We start from the raw sequence: 22,976 nt of genomic DNA on the forward strand, positions 1-22,976 counted from the left end.
AGATGAGAAAATAGAGGAACGGGTTCTCTCTCGCGCCTGCTGCTTGTGGCCTAAAGTAGAAAGGCTAGTCCTACAAAACTGAGGCCCCTGTATGTCTTCCACACGTAAGAAATAGCTCCTCCTCTCTCTCTCTCTTTAAAAAAATTTCCAGAGCGGTGTTTCTTAACTGGTAGGCATACTCCAACCTTCCTTTTTTCCTTTTAATGAGAATCCCTGCCATAGAGTATCACTGTTACTGATGGAGGTATCTTAATACTTCAAGGGTTTAGGCAGAAAAAGATACAAGTCACTGCTATAGAGGCTACGGTACAATAAAATGTTGGTCCCTCTGATCTGTGTGTGTCATATACGGAAGTTCAACTCCGATTTGTAGGAATTCCAGAAATTCAGAATACTTTGAAAAAAAAAAAGTATCACTTTATTTGTACACTTAAAAAAGTTGTACATAGAAACTTATATTACAATTCTGTAAAACTGAAAGAGCTGTTAGGAAAAAGGGAGGGTATTATCTTTTTTTGATTGATCATTAAGGACGTTAGCGAAATAAAACAAAAACACAGTAAAATGTTTAAAAAATTAAAGAACATTTTCCAGGTACAAATTTTATAAATACAAAACAAATTCACAAATTACTTTGAATGCTAAATAAATATCTAGTTAATAAACTCAGACTTAATACCTCCAGCCAATACTGGTACAGCACTTAAAAGGATATAAAATTGGATTCATTCATGTATAGTGTTGAAAAAATGTGCTTGTTAAACAATTCTTAGACATACACACATTTTTCTAAACAGTGGTACAGCAGAAGATTCATCTGCGTAGATAAATCTCTCTTAATACCACAACTTCTAAAAAAAGATCATTAATGACAAAATAAATCATAGGTGAAAAAATATTTTCCAAGCTATTTGGACACATGAATGATCTCAAAAATGTACAAAAACTTCTGTAAACCAGTACTGTATCCAATACATCTATCAAACTTATCAGATACTGAACAAAACTGTAGCAAAGGAAATCTTTCCTACATTCTCCTGAGTGCTTAATATTAAAATTGAGAATATAGTGCAGGCCACGCTTCAATGTGGTCGATCAGTTGTTACTGCTTTATACATATGTCTGCTTTAGAGCATAATTTCATGTTCCATTTTCATGAACTTTTCCTGAAATTCATCCTTTAGAAGGAGAAAATTAGATTCGTGACTTTTTTGCAGCTGGTGGTGTGCTAACTTGGTCCACATTAGGTGTGACATGGAGTCCAAGCTTTTGCGCCTGAATATGAAAAAACGCTTGAAGCCTGGTTCCAGCTTTTGCTTCACTTGTGTTACGAGGGTTGTACTCAAAGCAATTTGAAAACATTAACTCAATGTCATCAATAAACTCAGCTAAAAAGAAAGAAAACAAGATTAGAATGAAAGCATAACAATTTTAAGTATAATTTTTATTTGTATCATATCTGGAAACTTCATTATGAAAAAGAAAGCCTACTTTTTTCTTTAGAAACCAAAGACTCTGAAACAAGGTAACAGAACTGAGGCTTAAAATTGTTTAAAATCAAATGAGGCAGTTATATACTTACATATATTATATGTGTAATTACAAAGAACCTCCTTTATAAGATCAGATTCTATAAAATACCTTCAACTTATTCAGCCCCATCCGTCTTTCACCTCTATATGTATACACTGATAAGCATTTTAAGGACCTCTTAGGATGCCATCTATACATCATACAAATCAAAGGCAAAACAGTCTCTACCACTTTAAATAAAAATAAACATCAAAGGAAAACATCAATTACTTACATGCTAATTTATATTCACATTTGTTTACTTTCTCACGAATTATATTTAAGGCAATGGGCTTTTTGATGATGTCATAATAGTCTGGGACCTGTAAAATAATTCAAATGTATCTTTTCATGAAGATTTTGCACTTGAAAAACAACTCAGTATTAACTTGAATAGTATTATTTCATTAAATCATGTAATACATTGTCTTATTGTTGTGGAAGTCTATTTGGTACCAAAATGAATGTTTAACAATTTAGTGTGAAAAAAACAATCATGGTGTTTGGTCTCTCTCTTTCTATATATAAACACACAAATTACTTTCTGGAGATTCTGAAGAATTACTATATTGTTCTCTATCAAGAAGACAACAGCACACTCAAGCCCAGATAATTCTACAGCAACCTGAACAAGTGATTCATTAGTGTTAGCAAGGGAAACAAGGAAGTTACCATGTATCAAGACACTGACTGCTTGGATTATAAATTTTACAGGCAGTACATTTTCATCATTTCCCTATTATGATCTGAATCTACAGTGTATACCTGAACTAATTAAATAGATTACAACAAGCAAGGAATATAGGAAAAACAAAACCATTACTCTTCATTTTAGTTTTCTGAGTGTGATTAACAACTTATCCTTAAATCTCATAATTCTGAATTGGTACTGACAACAGATTTTTAAATTTTATGAGATGCTATTCAATGTTAATTAATCCTTCACATTCTTGCTGTAGAAATTTCAAAGCAGAATCGATGATGTCACTTTTTCATTCAAAAACCTTCCCCCACATACTGGTGAGGCCCTTCATAATCTAGTTGTCTGAGTCTCTCTAATACCCTTTGCTATAGTCAAATTATCCACCATTCCCCACATTCTCATTTCTGGGTCTTTAACTTGCTGTCCCTTCTCCATGCAACGACTTATGCCATTTCTCACTGTCAAACTTCTATCTTTCTTCAATGACCAGTTCAAACAGTTCTTCCATAACAAACTTTCCAATTCCTGCTATTCCCCTCCTCTGAAATGCTCAGGTCAATCTCCTTTACTTCCGTAACACCACTATAACTTCCGTTGTAGTGCCACAGACTTTCTGTTATAGTACACTATGTTCTCATACATACATAAATAACTATTGCACCATTTTACAGCGCTTAGCTAGGTGAGGCCATCACTGTTATCTAACACACGAATGCCTAGCTTTTACATCAGCGCTTCTCAGAGCGCAGCCTCTGGATCAGCACCATCAGCATCATCTGGGGACATGTCAGAAATCCAAGTAGTCGGGTATCCTCACAGACCTAGTAAATCAGAAACTATGGAGTGGGGCTCAGCGATCTGCATTTTAATAAGCCCTCCAGGTGATTCTGATGCTTGCTGAGTTTGAGATTCGGAGATTCACCGTTTTACATAATACAATCAAAACCAAACCAACCCTACTGCCGTCGAGTGGATTCCAACTCAGAGCAACCCTATAGGACAGAGTAGAACTGCCCCAGAGAGTTTCCAAGGAGTGCCTGGTGGATTTGAACTGCCGACCTCTTGGTTAGCAGCTGTAGCACTTAACCACTACGCCACCAGAGTTTCCTTTACATAATATAAATACCATTAACAGCACTCAGTTGCATTAACTCTATTCATACTCGTTACATGGAAACAAAAACAATGAGGTTATTTCAACACACTCATCATTTGTAAGAATCAATCACAGGATTAGAAGAGACCGGGGAAACTATGCTATCTAATCTCATTTTTTCCTTATAGGAACCAACCTTCCAAGTGGTTTTTTAAAAAAAGTAGACAGTAAATAAAAGCTGTTTTGACTACCTCAAAGTTGCCAGGTGGATTAAATCAGATAATATATGAAATCGTTTTATAAAGTCTAATAATATTATTACCTGAATTTTAGAAACCAGTTTCAAAAAAGGCCAGCTGTCATCATGCCGTACCAATTCTACAACAAGCTGTTCAAAAGCAGACAATTCATGAACTCCTCCCTGTCGACCTGAACTCCTTCGATTCAGGATCACAGGAGATGATTCTAAGAAAATAATTTTAAAACACTTTAGGTGAAAACAAAGCAAAATATCTTATCACCACAAGCTAAACTGGGCATTTAAAAACAAACAGAAAAATAGACATTCTGTACACTGAGATGTTATTAAACCCTGAATTTACTATCTGAGAAGTACAAAAATCTGAATCAAATATTCCTTACTTTCATAATGATCTTTTAAAATTTCTAAGTGAATAACGCATTGTCAAATACTCTATGAAATATTCAGAAAAGGAAAACGTATAGAGATCAAAGTTTATCAGTGGTTACAGGGGCAGGCAGGAGGGAGGGGGAAGGGAGAATCATTGTTTAACAAGCATGGCGTTATCCATCTGTTTATGGTGATGGAAAATTTGGCAATGGCTACAGATGACGGTTGCACATCAGGCTTAATGCACTCAATGTCACTGAATTGTACATTTTTTGAAACATCTAAGTTTTACTGAATATTATTTATTTAATAGGCTTTCCTTGAAACCGACACATGGTGAGCCTATGTGTTTCAGAGTCAAACTGTGCTCCATAAAGTTTTCAAAGTCTGATTTTTCACAAGTAGATTGTCAGGCCTTTCTTCTGAGGAGTCTCTGGGTGGACCTGAACCACCAAACTTTTGGTGAGCAGCCCAGCATGGCAACCATTTGTGCCACACCAAGACTCCGGCTAGTGATTTCCCCTAAAAATATCACTTCCTTTACCCGACTCCCCCTGATTAAAAAAAAAAAAAAAAATTCAGTAGCGCATACGGTAATCCTATCAAATAACCCTAACGTAGTTTTTTAGCTTGTCTAGGTGATAATGAGAAAGTATGTTTTGAGGGAGGCAAAGACGGAAGAGAATGAAATCAATTACAATGTGTTATATTGCGAGTGCTGAAATACTGGCCAAACACCTTGATTAAAACCAGAACATTGTTTGCATTTTCTTTTATTAAACTGCTACACTAGTGGAAAGACCTATTACCCAAATAGCCATTCCTTCAACGAATACTAAGGAGCACTGGCGGAGCAACAGTTAGGCACTTGGCTGCTAACAGAAAAGTTGGCAGCTTAAGCCCACCCAGAGGCTCTGCAGGAGAAAGACCTGGCAATCTGCTCTCATAAAGATTATAGCCTAGAAAACCCTATGGGGCAGTTCTACTCTGTCACACGGGGTTTCTATGAGTTGAAATTGATTTGACGGCACTCAACAACAATATTACGCTTCATGACAGGTTGTTCCCTAATAACTCTGTGCATCTTAGTGACAGCCTTTACTAAATAATTCTAAGTATCACAGTGTTCAGGCTTTCCAAATTAAATTTTTCTAGGTAAGAAATAATTGAAATTAGACTTCTTCATACCCGTAGATTGTCTTTTCCTGCCTCTTCTCTTGGATTCCCTATCTTGGAGAGAAAGTTTTGGAGCAACATTTAAAGATTTTGATGGTTCACTTGACTTGGTGGCAATGACTCTGAAGTTAGGGAAAGTAGGACTATTTTCTGGTATATTGTCAGCACTTTTCCTGCCTCTGCGTTTTCTACGAGGACTAAGTAGTTCCACAAATACATCTGCTTGCAATGGGCCATGACTCTGGCGAGTAGAACGACTGGCAATTCTTAAAGATTTCGTTTCCGTAGGGGGAGCAGATCTGATCTTTCTTAAGCTTCTACCAGTAGTTTTAGAAGGAACAATTGTTTTAGGTGTACTCTGCTGACTTCTTGAAGTATATCTCCCAGGATCGTGTCGCTGGCCACGGCTTGAGAAAGAAGAGTTAAGTCTCCCTCTTGTTTTAATTGGTAGTCTAACTTGTGGTCTTCCTCGTTTTGGTGGGCTACAAATATTAGAAAACACAATTACTGTACAGAGCAATGCTGAACATATTATTACTTCGATTCCCCTTGTTCTACTACAGATTCGATGACTTCTACATATATTACTTTTCTGTATTACTGAGACTTATCCTATACCTAATTCTTTATACTTCATGCCAACAATTTTTTTATGGAAATGAAATCTAAAATGTACTTCTACATATTTCTTTTAATTGCAAAAAGAATATTAATATTTTCTTGGTAACTCCAGGATATCGTAATGAAAATCAAGCACTAAATTATGATAAACTATAATGAAATCCTTAGAGGAACTGCTAATGATGGTTGGACCTAGTCAATCATTGAAAACTATAAAAGGTAATGAACTAAAGTGCTTAGAAAACTTGTCTCCTTCTGCTAAAGGAATCTATCACTTTTCATTACCATTGACACTGAGGTAACCCACAGTTTTGGCCAATGGTTGCCACCTACGTAGGCCTTGAACCTATGGTTCCTGAATACCAAGCCAAGAATCTCTTTGTCATCTTGTGACTCTTACTATAAAATACAAAACTAGATGCAATCTTTTAACTGCCTTTAAGTTGTAGACAAGGATGAAACAATCCCGATAAATCTCTTTTAATCTGTCTCTCCACATACCTGGACTTCCAGTTTACCTAGAATATTTGCAAGAATTTTCCAAATGCTTTATCATCTTTATGCTCAACGCCATACTGGCTCACAAGCTACAGGCAAATGGCTCCTGCTAGCTGGTGCTATCTGGGGTAACTCTATTTATTCTCTTCCAACTATAGTACTTTGACTGTTCTTGGTTGCTCTTGCTTGATATTCATTTTCCTGATTTCATGTGATTCAGGTTCAAACGTTTAAAAACAAATAAAAAACGTGGTGGTGGTGAGAATGAGGAGCACAATATGACTTCCTGCTGTAACCGGGTATGGCTAGGCCTACTGACAGAAAACTCCTGGTAGATATAAATGAAAACGTCTCACCCCTGAAATGGAGGCACAAATAAGGGGTGACTACCCCAATGCTGCCCCAACAGGAATATCCAGGCTTGTTCAAACCTGTTCATTAGGCCTGGGTAACACAGCTTGCTGTGTTGCAGAACACTTGGTTATATGGTAGTTTCAACGTTGTTTCTGGCTGCTGACACGGTAGGAGTGTAGGAGTATGAAAATACAGTGTGCTTCCTGGTGTATACGCTCTCTATAGACTGGCAAGATCACCATTATTTGGAGTTACCTTTTTAAGAAAGCAACAGATGCACTGTGGAGTTGAATTCATCTTTATCTCATGAATATCTTTTGTAGTGCTTCTTTGCTGTTTTAGGAGTAAGCTTAAGTAAAATCAAGCATGATGTGGCTCTAAGTTGGCATTCCTGTCCAAATATGAACTCACACCAGATTTTATTTGCCTAAGCTCACATAGGTACTGTACTCCCTTGGAAATAATTTCAAATGTTTATAAGATATGAAGCAATGGTAACTCCAGGCCACTGCAATACATATTACTTTAAAAAAAATTATTGACCCTAACTATCTCATTTGTATTGAATAGTTAAGAGACTATCTAGTTAAGACTTTCTGACTCATTTTACTGCATATTCAGATTTACCTGACTTCCTCCTCTTCTTGAGAGTCATCTTCATCTTGTTCTATCCCGTACTCTTCCTCCTCACTTTGACTCTCTTCATCATCATCATCAACTTCGTCGTCCTCACCTTCCACATGGTCTTCCATCTCTTCGTCACTTTCTAAGGAGGGTCTCTGTCTAGAGGAGAGTCGTCTAGAACGTTGCTTTGGTCGACATTCTGGACAAAACCAATCTCCTTCAGTAACAGTCTGACAAATCACATAAGTGATCATTAATCATCTATCACTTAAAATCTCAACGTCTCAATTTTAATCTGAGTATTAGAAGAAGAAAAAATACCTTGAGCTTTGGTCGAACACAGTAGGTATGATGACCCCGATCACAGCCATCACAAAGTACCATGCTTTCAGCATCACCCTTTTTTCGGCATATCTTGCAACGAGCATTCAGTATAGATTTAGACCATATGACACTACGATCCAAGGTGGAGAGGTGAAGAAAGACTTGGGACAGACTAGCAGAAGAAAGAAGAGACTCTCTCCAACGGTCCAGGACTGTTTTATAAGAACGTCCACTGTCACTGGCATCTTAAATAAAAAGGAAAATGATTGAAGTTTCTAGGCAAACCCTAGACATCTCCTAGAACTATTTTCTTGGTAGTTTAAACAGTTTGGATTTTACAGTTCTTCTAATAGTTAACAAAAAGATCGTGCTGATATTGAAAACAACCTCATGACAAAATATTTGCTGAGCTACATCTTGTCTATGACATTAAAAAAAACATAAAAAAAAAATGACATAAGGAATTACTTAAATCCATAAATCAGATGCTTGGGAATTTCAATAGTTAAAAGAGAAAAATAACTTAGGCAATATGTTCTCAATCTAGTTGTTGTATCAAATCTTGATCTAATTTAGAAAACTGGCTAAACGTGGCTACAAGTCAGCTTTTTGAATCAAGAATGTTACTTCCTTATTTTCACATAAAAGATGGACTACTCTCTAACTTAAATATCAGTAGTATACTAGGTTTCTTTTGGGGATTAAGAAACTGTTCTGAAACTAGACAGTGGCAATGGTTGCGTAACTGTAGATTCTAAAAACCACTGAATTGTACAATTTAAAAGGGTAAATCTTATAGTGTGTGAATTATATCTCAAGAAATGTTACTAATAAAAATCAACCATGTTTAAAAGCCAACTATATTGTTTTCTGACTCTAAGATTATTTTAAAATGGAGGTGAATAAAAACAATATTAATACTCCCAAAAAGAATTTTCATTAGTGACATTTATATAGAAATATCTGAAGCCTTCTGTCACTAACATCATTCTTTTGTCTTTTAAGCTAAAAAAAAAATTGAGTCATTTGATCAGATGCCATCAATCTAGCCCATCATTTTACACAGGTATGTGAGGATTTCCATCTTCAATTACTTTTTAATACCGGGATCATCTCAATTATTCCTAAAACATACTTATGAAGTACCTACTGCATAATGTCAAAATTCTGCAGGGGTTTCCCTAAGAGTCTGTAACTATAAGCAAGGCCTTGAATACAATTAGAAACTGAAAAAAAAAAAAGCCTAAGATTTTAAAGTGGTCCAGCAAGGTGATCCCGCCTGAATGGCCAAAACAAGAACAAATTCTCTGAAAAAAATTTCCAAAGATCAAGCTGTTAGGAATGTGCGTAAACAATTAAAGCCCACAAGGCACATGTAGAAATAAAACACTAGTGAGAACCAGCAGAATCATGGGAAGACTTCAGATATTAGAATAAGATACAGAATATAAAATAACTATGTTTAATGACTCAAGAAATAAGGAGTTTGAAAACATGAGTTAAGTAACCAACTAGTCTGAAAAAGAATCAGAAAAAACTTCTAAAAACAACTGACATTAATAACTCACTGGGAGAGGGAAAACACAATGGATAGGTGAAACAGCTCTTCTGACAAAGCTGAAGTGAAATTATTAGAATGCAGCCCAGACAGTTTTCCATTTTCTTTTTTTTTTACTCTTTATCTTTTTACGTCCTTTTGTTTAAAGGTGAGTCTTCTGTAGATAGCTATAGCTGAATTTTATATTTAATCCAATCTGACAATCTCTAACTTTTAATTGGAGAATCTAGTCCATTTAGAGGCATGTGGTTTATTTTTACCCTCTTAATTTGTGCTTTCTACTTATCTTGTTTTCATAAAAAGTTTTGGGACCTCCAGGAAAGGAAGCAACAAGAATTTCTAGTTAAAAGGTTACGAAGAAATCTTTCTGGGTAAGCCAGAGGGTGTTCTTGTTGGTAACAGCAAGAAATAAGGTTCCAGAAGTCAATGCAGAGTGGAAGAAATGGACCAATTATGAAGAACCTTGGAAATCAGTTTGATGGTTTCAACTCAAAGGTTGTTGAAACACTGTGAGTGCTGGTCAAAAAAGGTGTTTCAAGAAATTACAACGATGGCAGTTCAAAGTTCAATTCTTATCTCACCTATTTTTTTTTTTAAATATTCTAGTCCATGATAGGTGCTCATATTTTTATGTTTACATATAGCACTTAAATAAGGATAAAAACAGTATATACAAGGGACTCCGTTTTTCTGTGATTGTTTCCTTATCTTAAACCTTGCTTCTTCTCCAACTCTCCTGTACATCTCTCAGTGGTAGAAAATGTCTTGTTTCTCTTTTTCCCCCATTATGCTAGCACGGATAAATTCTTCAAGAAATTACTATTTAAAAGGATTTTTACTAATATAGAATAACAGTAGAGTCCCATGGTCAGGTATTAATTACACTGGGAGATTTTCCTACTGTTCATTGCCTCTATGTAATAATGCATGTGATCATGCCACGTAGGCTTCTCTAGGGGACAGAACAGAAAATCCCTGTCCTGTAGGATTCCCTATGCTATAATAAGGGGGGGAAAAGAGCTGTATATAAATACTATATGCAAAATAAGCAAACATAAATTCCTTAGCTATTCATTCTTTTTACTCTAGCAAAGTATACCAACATTCACCAGTGTTATCTTTTTATACTGAGTTTAAAGGAGTTTGATTAGCTGAGGTATGAAATGTACTAAGGCAAACTTTAGGAGGATCATATTGTTTGCAAGCTTGTCCCCAACTCCATTCCTTTCCAAAAAATTAAATCCAAGGTTCTCCTTCAAAAGCTAAACGTGCAAATCAGTATTTAGCAATATAAACCAACCAAATCCAGCACCGTCGAGTCAATTCCGACTCATAGCGACCCTATGGGACAGAGTAGAACTGCCCCATAGAGTTTCCAAGGAGCGCCTGGCAGATTTGAACTGCCAACCCTTTGGTTAGCAGCCGTCGCACTTAACCACTACGCCACCAGGGTTTCCTTTAGCAATATAGAAAATAAAAAAATTCCTTAAAAAGAAAGTTAAAAATTTACCACCTCTCATACTAGATTGATCTTCCTCTTCTTCTTGTCCTTTTTTTTCCTATCTCCTTTTGATCTTTATTAATTTTTGTGTTACCGAATTTCAAATTAATAGTTAGTTTAAGCATCTTTTCATAGCTTAAGGGTTTAACCATAAGCATGCCTTTATAAATGATGAAATTATTAACCTAAACAAACAATTCTCACATATTTTACCTAAACTAATTAACTGAAACACGCTATCTTCCACAAATTTAAAAACCCTAGTTTTATCAATTTGATTAATCACTAAACTAAAGGGGATATGTTAGGGAATGTGGAAATTAGAATTTCTGTTTAGTGATTTTTTTAAAGAAACGGAAATAATCTCTGAAGCTGAGAAAATACCTACTATGGTTAATTTGCTAGGTTGAAAAATTATCTGGTGAATGGAGAATTTTAATGTTATTCTATTTCACATTCACAACGTAGAACCTTCCCTTCTCTCCCAAAGGATATTCTTGTTTTCCTTACTCCAAATATTTAAACTATCTTAAAACCCCAGAAACACCTCTATCTCCTGCTCTCCCATTCAAAGGCTCAAAAATAAAATAAAGAGTTAGAGATGTCATTTTTCTATTAGATTTTTAAAGGGGCAGCAATGGTAGATAGTAACACCCATATTACAAATGATCAACATCGGGCTTTGACCAGTATCTACCACCAATATAAGGGGGGAAGTCAAACTTATTTCACCTATTTTTCAAAATCCCAGTTAAAACTCTTTTATATCTCTCATGAGAAATGATTATTTCCCTACACTGCTGTATACAAACCAACATGAAGGAACACTGCGTGACTCTCAGTTTTCATATAACCTGGTATATATAAGTGGAAACGTCTCCCAGTATTAACTTTTTTCCCTTTGTTTAAATATTTAATAAAGGGTGCAGATGTAAATATACACAGTAAACAACCAAACTGATTTTTTTCTCTTGAACTTATAAACAACTTTGTTTCTTTTTAAATTTTTATTGTGCTTTCAGTGAAAGTCTACAAATCAAGTCAGTCTCTCATACAAAAATTTACATACACCTGGGTTTGCTATACGCTCCTAATTGCTCTCCCCCTAATGAGATAGCACAGTCGTTCCCTCCGCTCTCTCTCCTCATGTCCATCTGGGCAGCTTCTGAGCCCCTCTGCCCTCTCATCTCCCCTCCAGACAGGAGATGCCAACATAGTCTCATGTGTCTACTTGATCCAAGAAGCTCATTCTTCACCAGTATCATTTTCTATCCCGTAGTCCAGTCCAATCCCTGTCTGAAGAGTAACTTATAAACAACTTTGATTGCAATTTTAGAAATGGAAAAATCAGCATTGTGTTTTCTCCCTTATCCTTCTCATATCCCAGGGTTAATGAATAGTAGCAATATATTTTACATTTCTAAGAACTTCATGATTTACAAACAACTTTTAACTGAAATTTTAATTGAGAGAACTATAGATTCACATATAGTGAATCTGTAAAAATAATAGAGAGAGTTCTCGTATACCTAATTTGATTTTGACAAAGAACGTACTAAAAAATTTAAGACTGGCAAACAGAGAAGAGTGATATAGTAAACGACAACTCTGGTAACAGCTTTGTGAGCTGTGATCCTACGTATTTTACTTCTTAGAATTGGTACTTTCAGTGCGAAAAGTGAGTTATTAGGCCCATGGTAGAACTGTCAATTAATGAAAAATATGACTAGGCTTAAAACATTAATAATGGCCATAAAATCCAAAATAAAAATAGACATTTTACAAATATGTTCACAATACAAAATTGCTCAGATAGTATGATCTCTTTATGAAAACTATGTTCTTACCACTCAACAAGGTATATATTTTTTTAGTTTACTGTGCTTTAAGTGAAAGTTTACAACTCCAGTCTCTCATACAAAAGTACACACCTTGCTATGTACTCCTAGCTGCTCTCCCCCTAATGTGACAGCACACTCTTCCTCTTCACCCTATATTCTCCGAGGCCATTCGACCAGCTTCTGTCCCCCTCTGCCTTCTCATTTCCCCTCCAGACAGGAGCTGCCCACATAGTCTCATGTGTCTACTGAGCCAAGAAGCTCACTCCTCACCAGTATCATTTTCTGTCTTGTAGTCCAGTCCAATCCCTGTCTGAAGAGTTGGCTTGGGGAATGGTTCCAGTCTTGGGCTAACAAAGGGTCCGGGGACCATGATCTCTGGGGGTACCTCTAGTCTCTTCCAGACCATTACATCTGGCCTTTTTATGAGAATTACAACAAGGTAATTTTCAAATAATTATATAAGGGAAGTTGCTTTCTCAATGTAAGAGTCCAGAAAGATACGGCTTAAGAAAAAATTGTTTTATCTAGTATGCTACTATTGTGATTGTTTGTAATTCAACACCTCAAAAAGACAACAGGTAAGTAGGGGTAGTTATGACATCAAAGTTGATTTGGACTTAAAATACCTATTTTCCCAAAAGACATGATGATTAAGTTCCTAGGTTAGTTTTTTATAAGCTGCAAAACATGGTACCATAGTATTATTTCTTTCATCCTAACAACAATCTCAAAGAGCTCTCTTTTTGAAAAGCATTTTCTCATCCGTGTTCCCTTTAACACTTGGTATTTCTGATTTCTCTCTAACTATACAGTGCTTACAAGGAGGCCTGATGGTGCAACGATTAAGCATTCAACTGCTAACCGAACCCACCAGCCACTCCAAGAGAAAAGACCTGGGGGACCTGCTCCCATAAAGATTTCAGCCTAGGAAACCCTATGGGGTAGTTCTATTCTGTGCTATTGGGTCAGAATCAACTCGACGGCACACAATAACAATGACAAAAATATACAGTGCTCAAAGTCCCTGGGTGGCAAAAATCGTTAAACACTCAACTACTACCTGAAAGGTTGGCAGTTTGAACCCACCCAGAGGCACCTTGGAAGTAAGGTCTGGTCATCTGCTTCTGAAAGGTCACAGCCTTGAAAACCCCACCAGCGCAGTTCTACTCCGCACATATGGGGTTGCCATGAGTTGGAACTGACGCTACGTTACTAACAACATACGGTGCTCAGGTTAGTGACCCAAGTTATTAAACCATACTCTTATTGGTGGGCATTTAAGTTGCTTCCTTGGGGTTCTATTTTACATAAGAGGGGAAAAAAAAAAACCCAAAACCATTTATGCATAACCTTTGATTATTCAAGGTCTAGCTAGTCACGGTTTTGGTAATCTTTCTTCTGAGAAAATTCTTAACAGAAGAGATGGAAAAATGTTTAAAAAAAAAAAAACTTGTTACAAAAACTGGCATCTGTCTTAAAACGCAACAAGGAGGGTCTAAGCACAGTCAGTAGGCATTTAGTGAATGAACTACAGAATGGGCATATTTAGCTAAAAAGTTAGGAACAAACAAAAAATGTTTAGAACATAACTGCGGGGTTGAATATAGCAAATGCTTTAGGAAAAAAACCTAGAATGAATTTTAAAAAATGGTACTTATGCATTACTTAAAAAACAAATCTCACCTGAAAGAACTCATATTTTTGAATGAAAATACAACCTTCAAGTTATTTCAACTTGAGTTAGTTCATTATGTTAGTCAGTCAAGTTCTATTAATCAAAGCGCAATTTCAAAACTATTTAAGACATAATATTAATATTTGGAAATAAAAAGAGATCCCTTACCAAGTGGAGCTTTAAGAAAACGCCTCTCGATGCCCTGCTCTATTTGAAACAGTGCCATTGCCAGGTGATGAACCACGTTGCTCACTGACTGCGGTGTACTTGCGTTAGTTGAGACAGTACTTGGAGTTTCTGTTTTTATCCCCAAAAGTCTACAATTAAAACAATAAAGAACTTAAGATACTTAGCTATCAGGTGAAACTTGGGCCCACTCATTCATTCAAATGCACCTGTATGAGAAAGTTTCCTCAAACTCAAGGAGCTAGTAAGTAAAGGAGATAAATACATGAATCAAGAGCTAAACTAAATATGAATGAAGTCATATAGGAGGATAGAAGGGCAAGTATTTGGAGGAAGGAAAGTAGATGAGGCAGGCTTCCAGGAAAGGTTTTAGGGAGGTAATGCTGTAGGTTTAAACAGGTAAGTATCTCAGCTTACCTTTATATTCTTTTGCTTTAACTTTTATTGAGGAGGGCACTATGGCTACCTCCTGACTACTGTATGTTTAAGCAAATAACTCATGCTTTCTACATTTGCCAACTGTGCTCTCCCCCCTTTCATAAGGATGGCTAGGCTAATTTTTTTTTAACACATTGCTGTTGTCATTCATTAGCCTCTAATCTTGCTTCCTCTGCAATAAATCTCCACACTGTAGCTAAAATGATCATTTAAAAGTGCAAACTCATTCATTCAAAACCTTTGTACAGGACATGCGGTCTTTCCTCCCAGGCTTTTATCTTTTCTACTTTTAGGTCACAGTTGGAATCCACCAGGTGCTCCTTGGAAACTCTAGGGGGCAGTTCTCCTCTGTCCTATAGGGTTGCTATGAGTCGAAATTAACTCAACTGCCAATGGGTTTTTTTTTTTTTTTTAAGGTCTGAGCTTCACAGTCACTTCCACTAGCACTGTCTTCACTGTCTTCCATGGTACTCCGTGCTCTGTATTCATTTCTGTTGGAGCCCTTACCTTGTTTTATAATTGCTAGCTTAATGCTTCCCCACCATTCTCTTCTAGAATATAAACTTCTTAAGGTAATATATTATTCAAAATAACCCTGAAAAAGTAAAAGTATCTATCTATCTAGAGATACAGATTCTGATTAAGTTTAAAGAATATTTAAGTCTACCACAACTTACTAAGTTTTCTTCCTACAGAGAAGAAAAAATGGATTGTATAAAGTTACTTTCTGAAATTAATAAAAATTTAAGTTCAAAGATTTTTAAAAAAGCCCTCAAAAAATGATGCTGATCTTACTGGGTTGGGTTTTTGGCTGCATTCGTACAAAGTGGAGTAAGAAAGATCCTGAGGTTTGGGAAATCATCATTTCAGTAGTTACTAGCATTAAGGTCCTCACAAGAAGTTCTGAAAACAATTTTTTGAAGATAAAGAAATACACTTTAATAAAGAAATATACTCCAAAGACTTATAAATAAGACAAAAAAAGTGATGGTTACTTTAGAAAAAATCTTTTTTACCTGTCTTTTACTATGACTTTTGCTTGTTCATCGATTTCCATCTCGTCTACATCTTCATTCACAGTTTTAATGATACCATTTTCCTTGTTTTCCTCCCTTAACAGCTCATACCGTCCACTCTCTAAGGCTGATCTCCAGATGTGTCGATCTGTAACCTGGAAAGAAAGCCAAATTTACTAACCCTAAAAAAATGGCATATGCTGCTCCTAAGAGGTATGAAGTTCACTGTACACATGAAAAATTCATGGACAGTCTAGAGCAGATTGAGAATCAAAAAGGGATCTAAAAATAAGGTTACTGAGTGGCCAGTATGAAATTCACATCACTCATAGGTGAAAGCTTTAGAACATTACTCAGAATCTAAAAAAGAGAAATCATAAATAATTCTAAGATTGGTTATCTGATAGTAACAAAAGAGTGAGATAGCAAAGAATGCACATATCAAGTATGAATTACTTCCAAATTAATATTAAGAAGGTCCACTATGTTCATTCAATTCTGCTTAAGAAAGCAGAGAATCATACACCCAAACCAAACCCAGTGCCATCGAGTTGATTCCGACTCATAGCGACCCTATAGGACAGAGTAGAGCTGCCCCATAGAGTTTCCAAGGAGCGCCTGGCGGATTCAAACTGCTGACCCTTTGGTTAGTAGCCATAGCACTTAACACCACTATGTCACCGGGGTTTCCAGAGAATCATACGGTATATTTTAAAAAAATCTATCCATCTTAGTTTTCATAAAAAATACCATTCTCTGGTGTTTGTTTAAAATACACATGCCTTGCCTATATAGTATAAACAAACAAATACAGCCAAAATTCTGGGGCAAGCAAATTAAACAAACTAAAAATGAAACAGGCACAAACCTTGACTGCCCCTAGTGTTCCTTGGTAGATTCGGTCTTCAATGTCCAAAAGAAAATCTCTAAGCCTCAATTCAAGCTGCCTTTCTGCAGACACCTGAGATGGATCATATGCATTGGAAGATCTTCCCCGACTATACATAGGCTTGCTATCAGTTTGAGATTTGTCTGAAACAATAATCAAATACCTTTATTATAATTTTCTTATTAAAAAATATAATTACCCCACATGACTGCTACGATGTTGAGATAATGGATACAAAAGCTCTTTGTAAATTCTCAAACGCTACCCCCAACAAAAGTTAGGTTGCTATTAATTCTAAAGTCCTTCTGTAACCTAATATATGAAGTTTCAAGTCACTGATTTTATTTGGTTTAGATAAGTGATAACATTTTAAAACAATGGATCATAAACATTCAAATATAAGAAAGCAGGGGGAATGAAGGTGGCAAATGAGAAATTACATTCAAGAACTGTGATCTACAATTTTTAATCCTGAAGAGAACATGGTAAGCCCCTAAATTTAAGCAGCTCTCTAGAGAATCTGATATAGTAATACAAAACTTATACCTAAAAATGCATTACAGCTTTCTCTTAACTGTTATCAACGGACTAGCCATCAAATGGGAAATGCTGCTACTTTATCTGCCCTTGCGGCGCATTTCCAAAGAAGCGATCTTCAATGGAACCTATTCCTGGACCCTCAGCCAAAACTGAGTAATCCCACTCACTATCGGATCGCTAAAACTCATGGCAGCCTTAGAGCCTTGGGCATTTAGTCTACTGATCAAAGAATCAGGCCATCAGGAAGAGTCTGTATCTTCTCAACGCTGTCAGATGCGTTCCTCATAAACCAAATGGAACTTCATAGTTAGAATCTAGAGAACCTTGTTTTTATAAAGAAATACATTCCCAAACTCTAACTTGCAAACTTTGAGCACGTGCTCCAAATGAAAGATAAGGTATTTTATGGTCCAAATGAAAGGTAAGATGTTTTAAGTATATCTCTAATAGTTTGAAAAAAATGGTAAATCCTCAATGACCAGAGACTTGCTGTTAGTTGCCAATGAGTTGATTTAGACTCATGGCAACCCCATGTGTGCACAGTAGAACTGCACTCTGTAAGATTTTCAAGGCTGTGACCCTTGGGAAGCAGATCACCTTACTTCTGAGGCACCTACGGGTGAGTCTGAACTGCCAATCTTTCGGTTAGTAGTCAAGTGCTTAACCATCTGGGCCACCCAGGGACTCCTGATCAGAGACTATAGGGAGAAAAAATAAAGAAAACAATTTTTAGTGAAAACTTACCTGAAAAATGAAATTTCTCTTCAGAAAAATGAGCTAGCTGTGCACATATTCTGCTTTTCTCTTGCAACAAAGTTTCTTTTAAGGCACTTTCTCTATGTCCTCTAGAATTAAGAGCATCGATAAGCTGGTCTAGCTGTTCACAAGAACTGTAAAAGCACCATCGATTTGGTTTATGCACTGGTTTTGGCAGCTGCACAGAACCATCATGTGGGCCTTGGTCAATGTTGGAGGTAGATTCAGACCCTCCAGTTTTAGTGGGTCCCTGAGGATCTTGAGACTGTACATTATTCTGAAATGATGAAGGTCTAGGCAACAGCATGTCTTCAGTGAGGCCAGAATAATCCTCTTCAATAAACAATCCAGGAATAGAAGGGAAAATCCAGTATCGCCTATACATGCGGTCGCGGCCCAAGGGAAAGATATTGGTACAGGCGATGGCGCTCTGAATTTTTTCTAAGAGCTCCTTCTCTTTTCGTTGGTGTTCCTGTTTCAAAGCTTCTTCCTCATCAGCAGTAAAAGGCTCTCTTGTTACACAGTTGATTTCTTCTTGCCTTGTAAATTCTTTAAATCCATTTTGCCCCCTTTTTCCTATAATTGAAATAACATCTATCATCATATTTTTAATTTTTATTAGAAAAATATAAGATATAAAGCTACTCCAAGTTACTAAGTTAGTAAGGAATGAATACACTTAAATTTAAAGGTCCACACACAGTCTGTGATCTCCATACTGGAGAGTGTGGCAGAGCTTGTTCGCAATCCTGCGATATCTATTCAGTCCTTCCTCTAAGGCAAGGGTCAGCAAACTTCTGTAAAGAGCCAGGTAGCAAACATTTCAGTCTTTGTGGGTCATATGGACTCTTCACAACTACTCAACTCTGCCACTGTAGTGTGAAAGCAGCCAAAGATATGTAAATGAACGAGCACAGCTGTGTTCAATAAGTATTTATGTACACGGAAATTTGAATTTCATATAATTTTCATGTGTCAGAGATATTTTGTTTCGATTTTTTTTCAACCATTTAAAAATATAAAAACCATTTTTAGCTTTTGTGTCATACAAAAACAGGTGGTGGGCCAGATTTGGCCCATAGGCTATAGTTTACTAACCCTGCTCTAAGGTAACACAGCTCCTGCAATAAAGAGCTCATCCTCAGCATACAAATACGACTTTCTAAAACCACTTCACAGCAAAATTTTCATCATTTTAAAAACGTATCACTGCTATGAATTAAGCATTAAAAGAAACCAAAAATCATGCCCTGGAATCATAAATGTAATCCCTGAGGTAATAAAATGACTTATCAATTAAAAACAAATAAACATGCACTTAAGTAATTTCAGTGTTACCCCTTCTGCCTCTTTTATGTGATCCTGGATCATCTTCATCTTCAGTGACTGTATCTTGATCTAGTTCCTTTTGCTCGATTTCTTTGCTTTCGGTGCTAGTATCAAAATCTTCCCTTTCTTCTTCCCTTAAGGATAAGAAGATTATATTCATTAACAAATACATAATTTTTCATCAAATATTTATTGCCTGACTATGAAATACCAGGCTTTATACTTAGGAAGCAGTGAATAAAGATGGGCACAATTGCTGATGACACGGGGTTTAGGGGCTGGCAGAGGAAACAGAGGAACAAGTAACTACATAAACAGTAATAAAATTAAAACAGGTAATAAGTACTAGAAAGGAGAAGTTCAAGGTTCATTTAAAGAGAACCAAATCTTTGATCTCAGGATAAAGAAAAGCTTGCCTGAAGAAGTGACATGTAAACATCTTAGAACGTTTTCATCAACCCAAAAGGAAACCCCATACACATTAGCAGTCACTCCCCATTCACTCCTTCCCTTGGCCTTAAAACCAAAACCAAACCCATTGCCAGCGAGTTGATTCCAACTCATAGCGACCCTATAAGGTAGAGTATAATTTGCCCCATGGCTTTCCAAGGAGTGGCTGGTGGATTCGAACTCCCGACCTTTTGGTTAGCAGCTGTAGCTCTTAACCAATATATGGTTTATATATTCTGGATGCTAGATTCTTAGCAGATTTGATTTTCAAATATTTTCTCCCACTTAGTGGGCTGTCTTTTTACTTTCTTGATAATGTCCTCTGAAGCACGGAAGTTTTAAACCTTGATGCCATTCAATTTATCTATTTTTAATTTGGTGTCAATTTAGGTGTCATATCTATTAATTTTTCTTAAGGTATCGAATTCAATTTTTTAAAGTACTGTTGCTGCGCATACAAAACACGTCATCGTTGGTTGCTGTCAAGCTGATTCCAACTCATGGCGACCCCCCATGTGTGCAGAGTAGAACTGCTTCGTAGGGCTTTCAAGGCTGTGACCTTTCAGAAGCAAATCGCCAGGCCTGTCACCAGAGATGCCTCTGGATAGGTTCAAACTGCCAACCTTTTGGTTAGTAGTGGAGCATTTGACCATTTGCACCACCCAGGGACTCACACAGCCGTTTCAAATTTGTGACCTATGATCTTAAGATATATTAGGTATTTTATACACATGTATAATCAAAAGTCAATACACTAATTTTGGAATACTGCAATTTCCAGAACCTTCACTGCAGAATTTCTGCTAAGATTATTTCTATTAAATTTGAATATGTTTTTTTATCTACCCATGTGGAAAAGCTTCTCACACGTTTTCATAGCTAATCCCCCACCCCAAATATTTCAAAATGCAACAAAATACGCAGGCAGTCACTGAATTACTTAAGCTAATGACGTCTTGTCCCTATCCCTCTATCAAAACCTCCAATCTCATCCTATTCCTCAATAAGGCCCAGAGGAATTCTTGGAAACAGAATATAAACCTGTGATGGTGGTGGTGGTGTTGGGGGACATAAACTACTATCAATGCTAGAAATATTAAATTACTGATTAAAAATAGCCTATTGACATTTTGTTGGAAAATTATAATTTATAACATTAATTCTATGAGAAAATGACCTCTAGATTCCTTAAAAGAAGCCTAAAACAAAAATTTCTTTAACATAACACACATACACTTTAAGACTGTCATATACAAATTTCACAAGCTCATTAACAATTATTATGTGCTCATAAAAAACTGATTTTCTAAAATTTTGAAAGTATTTTAGAGTTCATGGTGCCCAACTTTTATTCTTTACATATGTTAGTTAACATGAATAAACAAAGCTGGATGAGCAGTATAATTCAAGCCATACCCAACAGATATATCTGCAGTCAAATTTCTTTGCTCGTCTTCCTTTAGTTTTTCGAGTTTCTCTTTCATTTTTTGTTCTTGCTCCTTAAGTTTTTCTTCCTTCCTTTTACGAATTCTAAAAGTTAAAAATAAGATACTACTGACTACCTGGTACAAAGAAACTTTAGCATCTTAACTTCAATCATGAAGTTATGGAAAATGACTACCTGGTACAAAGACACTTTAGCATCTTAACTTCAATCATGAAGTTATGGAAAATGGTCTAAACGTTATCACAAAGCCGTAACGTAGTAATCAATTTCTAACTTTTCCCCCCAGATTTTCTTTTTTTAAATTGTGGTAAGCATATACATAAACCAAAGTATTTGCAGTGGGAACATTTTTCACATGACAATTCAGTGACATTAGTCACATTCATCACGTTATACAAATATCACCATTATCCATTTCCAAATTTTTCTATTCCTCTTAACAGAAGCTCCAAAAAAACCAAAACCTGTTGCTATGGAGTCAATGCTGACTTATAGCGACCCTATAGGACAGAACAGAACTGCCCCATAGAGTTTCCACGGAGCACCTGGTGAATTCAAACTGCTGACCTTTTGGTTAGCAGCCATAGCTCTTAACCACTACACCACCAGGGTTTCCAATAGAAGCTCAGTGGCCCTTAAATAACGACTCCCTCTTTTCACCTCTCTCCAGCTCCTCCCTGGTAACCTCTAATAAACTTTGGTCTCTATACATTTGTCTGTTCTTGATATTTCATGTAAGAGGAATCATACAATATTTGGCTTTTTGTGACTGACTTATTTCACTCAGCATAGTATTTATAGCATGTATCAGGACTTCATTTTTTTATGGCTAATATTCCATTATATAGACATATATATCACATTTTGTTTATCCAGTCATCTGTTTTTTCCACCTTTTGGCTACTGTGAATAGTGCGGTTGCAATGAACACTGGTTTACATGAATTAATAACTTCTAAGTAAGGCCACCAACCACCAGTGTGAGCCAATGCCACATTATGGCACAATGTGAAACCACAATATAGTACAATGTGGTTCTGGATGTAGAGGAACAAACAGCTCTCACTGACATACTGACTGTAACTATTTCTTACCTGGCAGCTGCTTCTTCCCTCTCTTTTCGATGTTGTTCTGCTTTTAACTCCCGAAACTCCTGCTTTGCCTGTCGTAATACATCAACATAATCTTCAATGAAATCCCTCGTAGAAACTAGAGTCAGTAGCTGCCCACAGAGAGCATGAAGTATCTTCATTTTTTCCCCTGTCAAAAATTGGTAAATAACTTTTCAATGAACAAAAAAAGGAATTCTTTTTGAAAAATTTTAATTTGTGGCTCAATGTGAAAACGCATGATAAGTCTATCACGGTCAAACCAGGACTTCAAACCAGATTCTTTTGGTTCGAACATCTGCTGAGAATCTGCGTTTCTAAAAAGTTCCCAAGAGATGCACGCTGCTGGTTAGGGATCAATTCTCAGAACCACTAGTAGAGCGGTGGTTCTCACAATTTATTATACATAAGAATCACCTAGGGATCTTGTTAAACTGTAGATTCTGATTCAGTATATCTGGGTGCAAAGACAAATTCTCAGCATGGGTTCAAACTGGAATGAACTGGTTTGAAGTCCTGGGTCAAACAAATCAATGGCATAACTTCAGAAAAATGCAACTTTGAATCCTATTTAACAGTTTGATGTACAGGGCATTTAAAATACTAATGACTACCATATGTATTAGTTAAATGGATGTGAAGA

At 36.3% G+C, this 22,976-nt stretch overlaps 1 protein-coding gene across 2 annotated transcripts in view; it reads right to left on the reverse strand.

Annotated features, from left to right (window-relative positions):
* Nucleotides 1–410: 410 nt before the first annotated feature.
* The window catches only part of BAZ1A (bromodomain adjacent to zinc finger domain 1A), an 88,665-nt gene continuing 66,099 nt past the window's right edge, over nucleotides 411–22,976 (reverse strand). The window contains exons 15-27 of one of the 2 annotated variants that reach the window (XM_049898596.1): nucleotides 22,319–22,484; nucleotides 21,195–21,308; nucleotides 19,338–19,462; nucleotides 17,988–18,575; nucleotides 16,683–16,846; nucleotides 15,815–15,969; nucleotides 14,343–14,491; nucleotides 7,597–7,844; nucleotides 7,279–7,505; nucleotides 5,191–5,660; nucleotides 3,694–3,836; nucleotides 1,808–1,895; nucleotides 411–1,388 (exon numbers count right to left, since the gene is read on the reverse strand). In XM_049898596.1, the coding sequence (XP_049754553.1) occupies nucleotides 1,195–1,388; nucleotides 1,808–1,895; nucleotides 3,694–3,836; nucleotides 5,191–5,660; nucleotides 7,279–7,505; nucleotides 7,597–7,844; nucleotides 14,343–14,491; nucleotides 15,815–15,969; nucleotides 16,683–16,846; nucleotides 17,988–18,575; nucleotides 19,338–19,462; nucleotides 21,195–21,308; nucleotides 22,319–22,484 (2,831 nt within the window). In that variant the 3' untranslated portion in view covers nucleotides 411–1,194. The remainder of the gene's footprint in view (nucleotides 1,389–1,807; nucleotides 1,896–3,693; nucleotides 3,837–5,190; nucleotides 5,661–7,278; nucleotides 7,506–7,596; nucleotides 7,845–14,342; nucleotides 14,492–15,814; nucleotides 15,970–16,682; nucleotides 16,847–17,987; nucleotides 18,576–19,337; nucleotides 19,463–21,194; nucleotides 21,309–22,318; nucleotides 22,485–22,976) is intronic. The other variant, XM_049898595.1, reaches the window with a different exon arrangement.

The sequence above is a fragment of the Elephas maximus genome, chromosome 10, assembly GCF_024166365.1.
Source record: "Elephas maximus indicus isolate mEleMax1 chromosome 10, mEleMax1 primary haplotype, whole genome shotgun sequence".
Classification (NCBI taxonomy): domain Eukaryota; kingdom Metazoa; phylum Chordata; class Mammalia; order Proboscidea; family Elephantidae; genus Elephas; species Elephas maximus.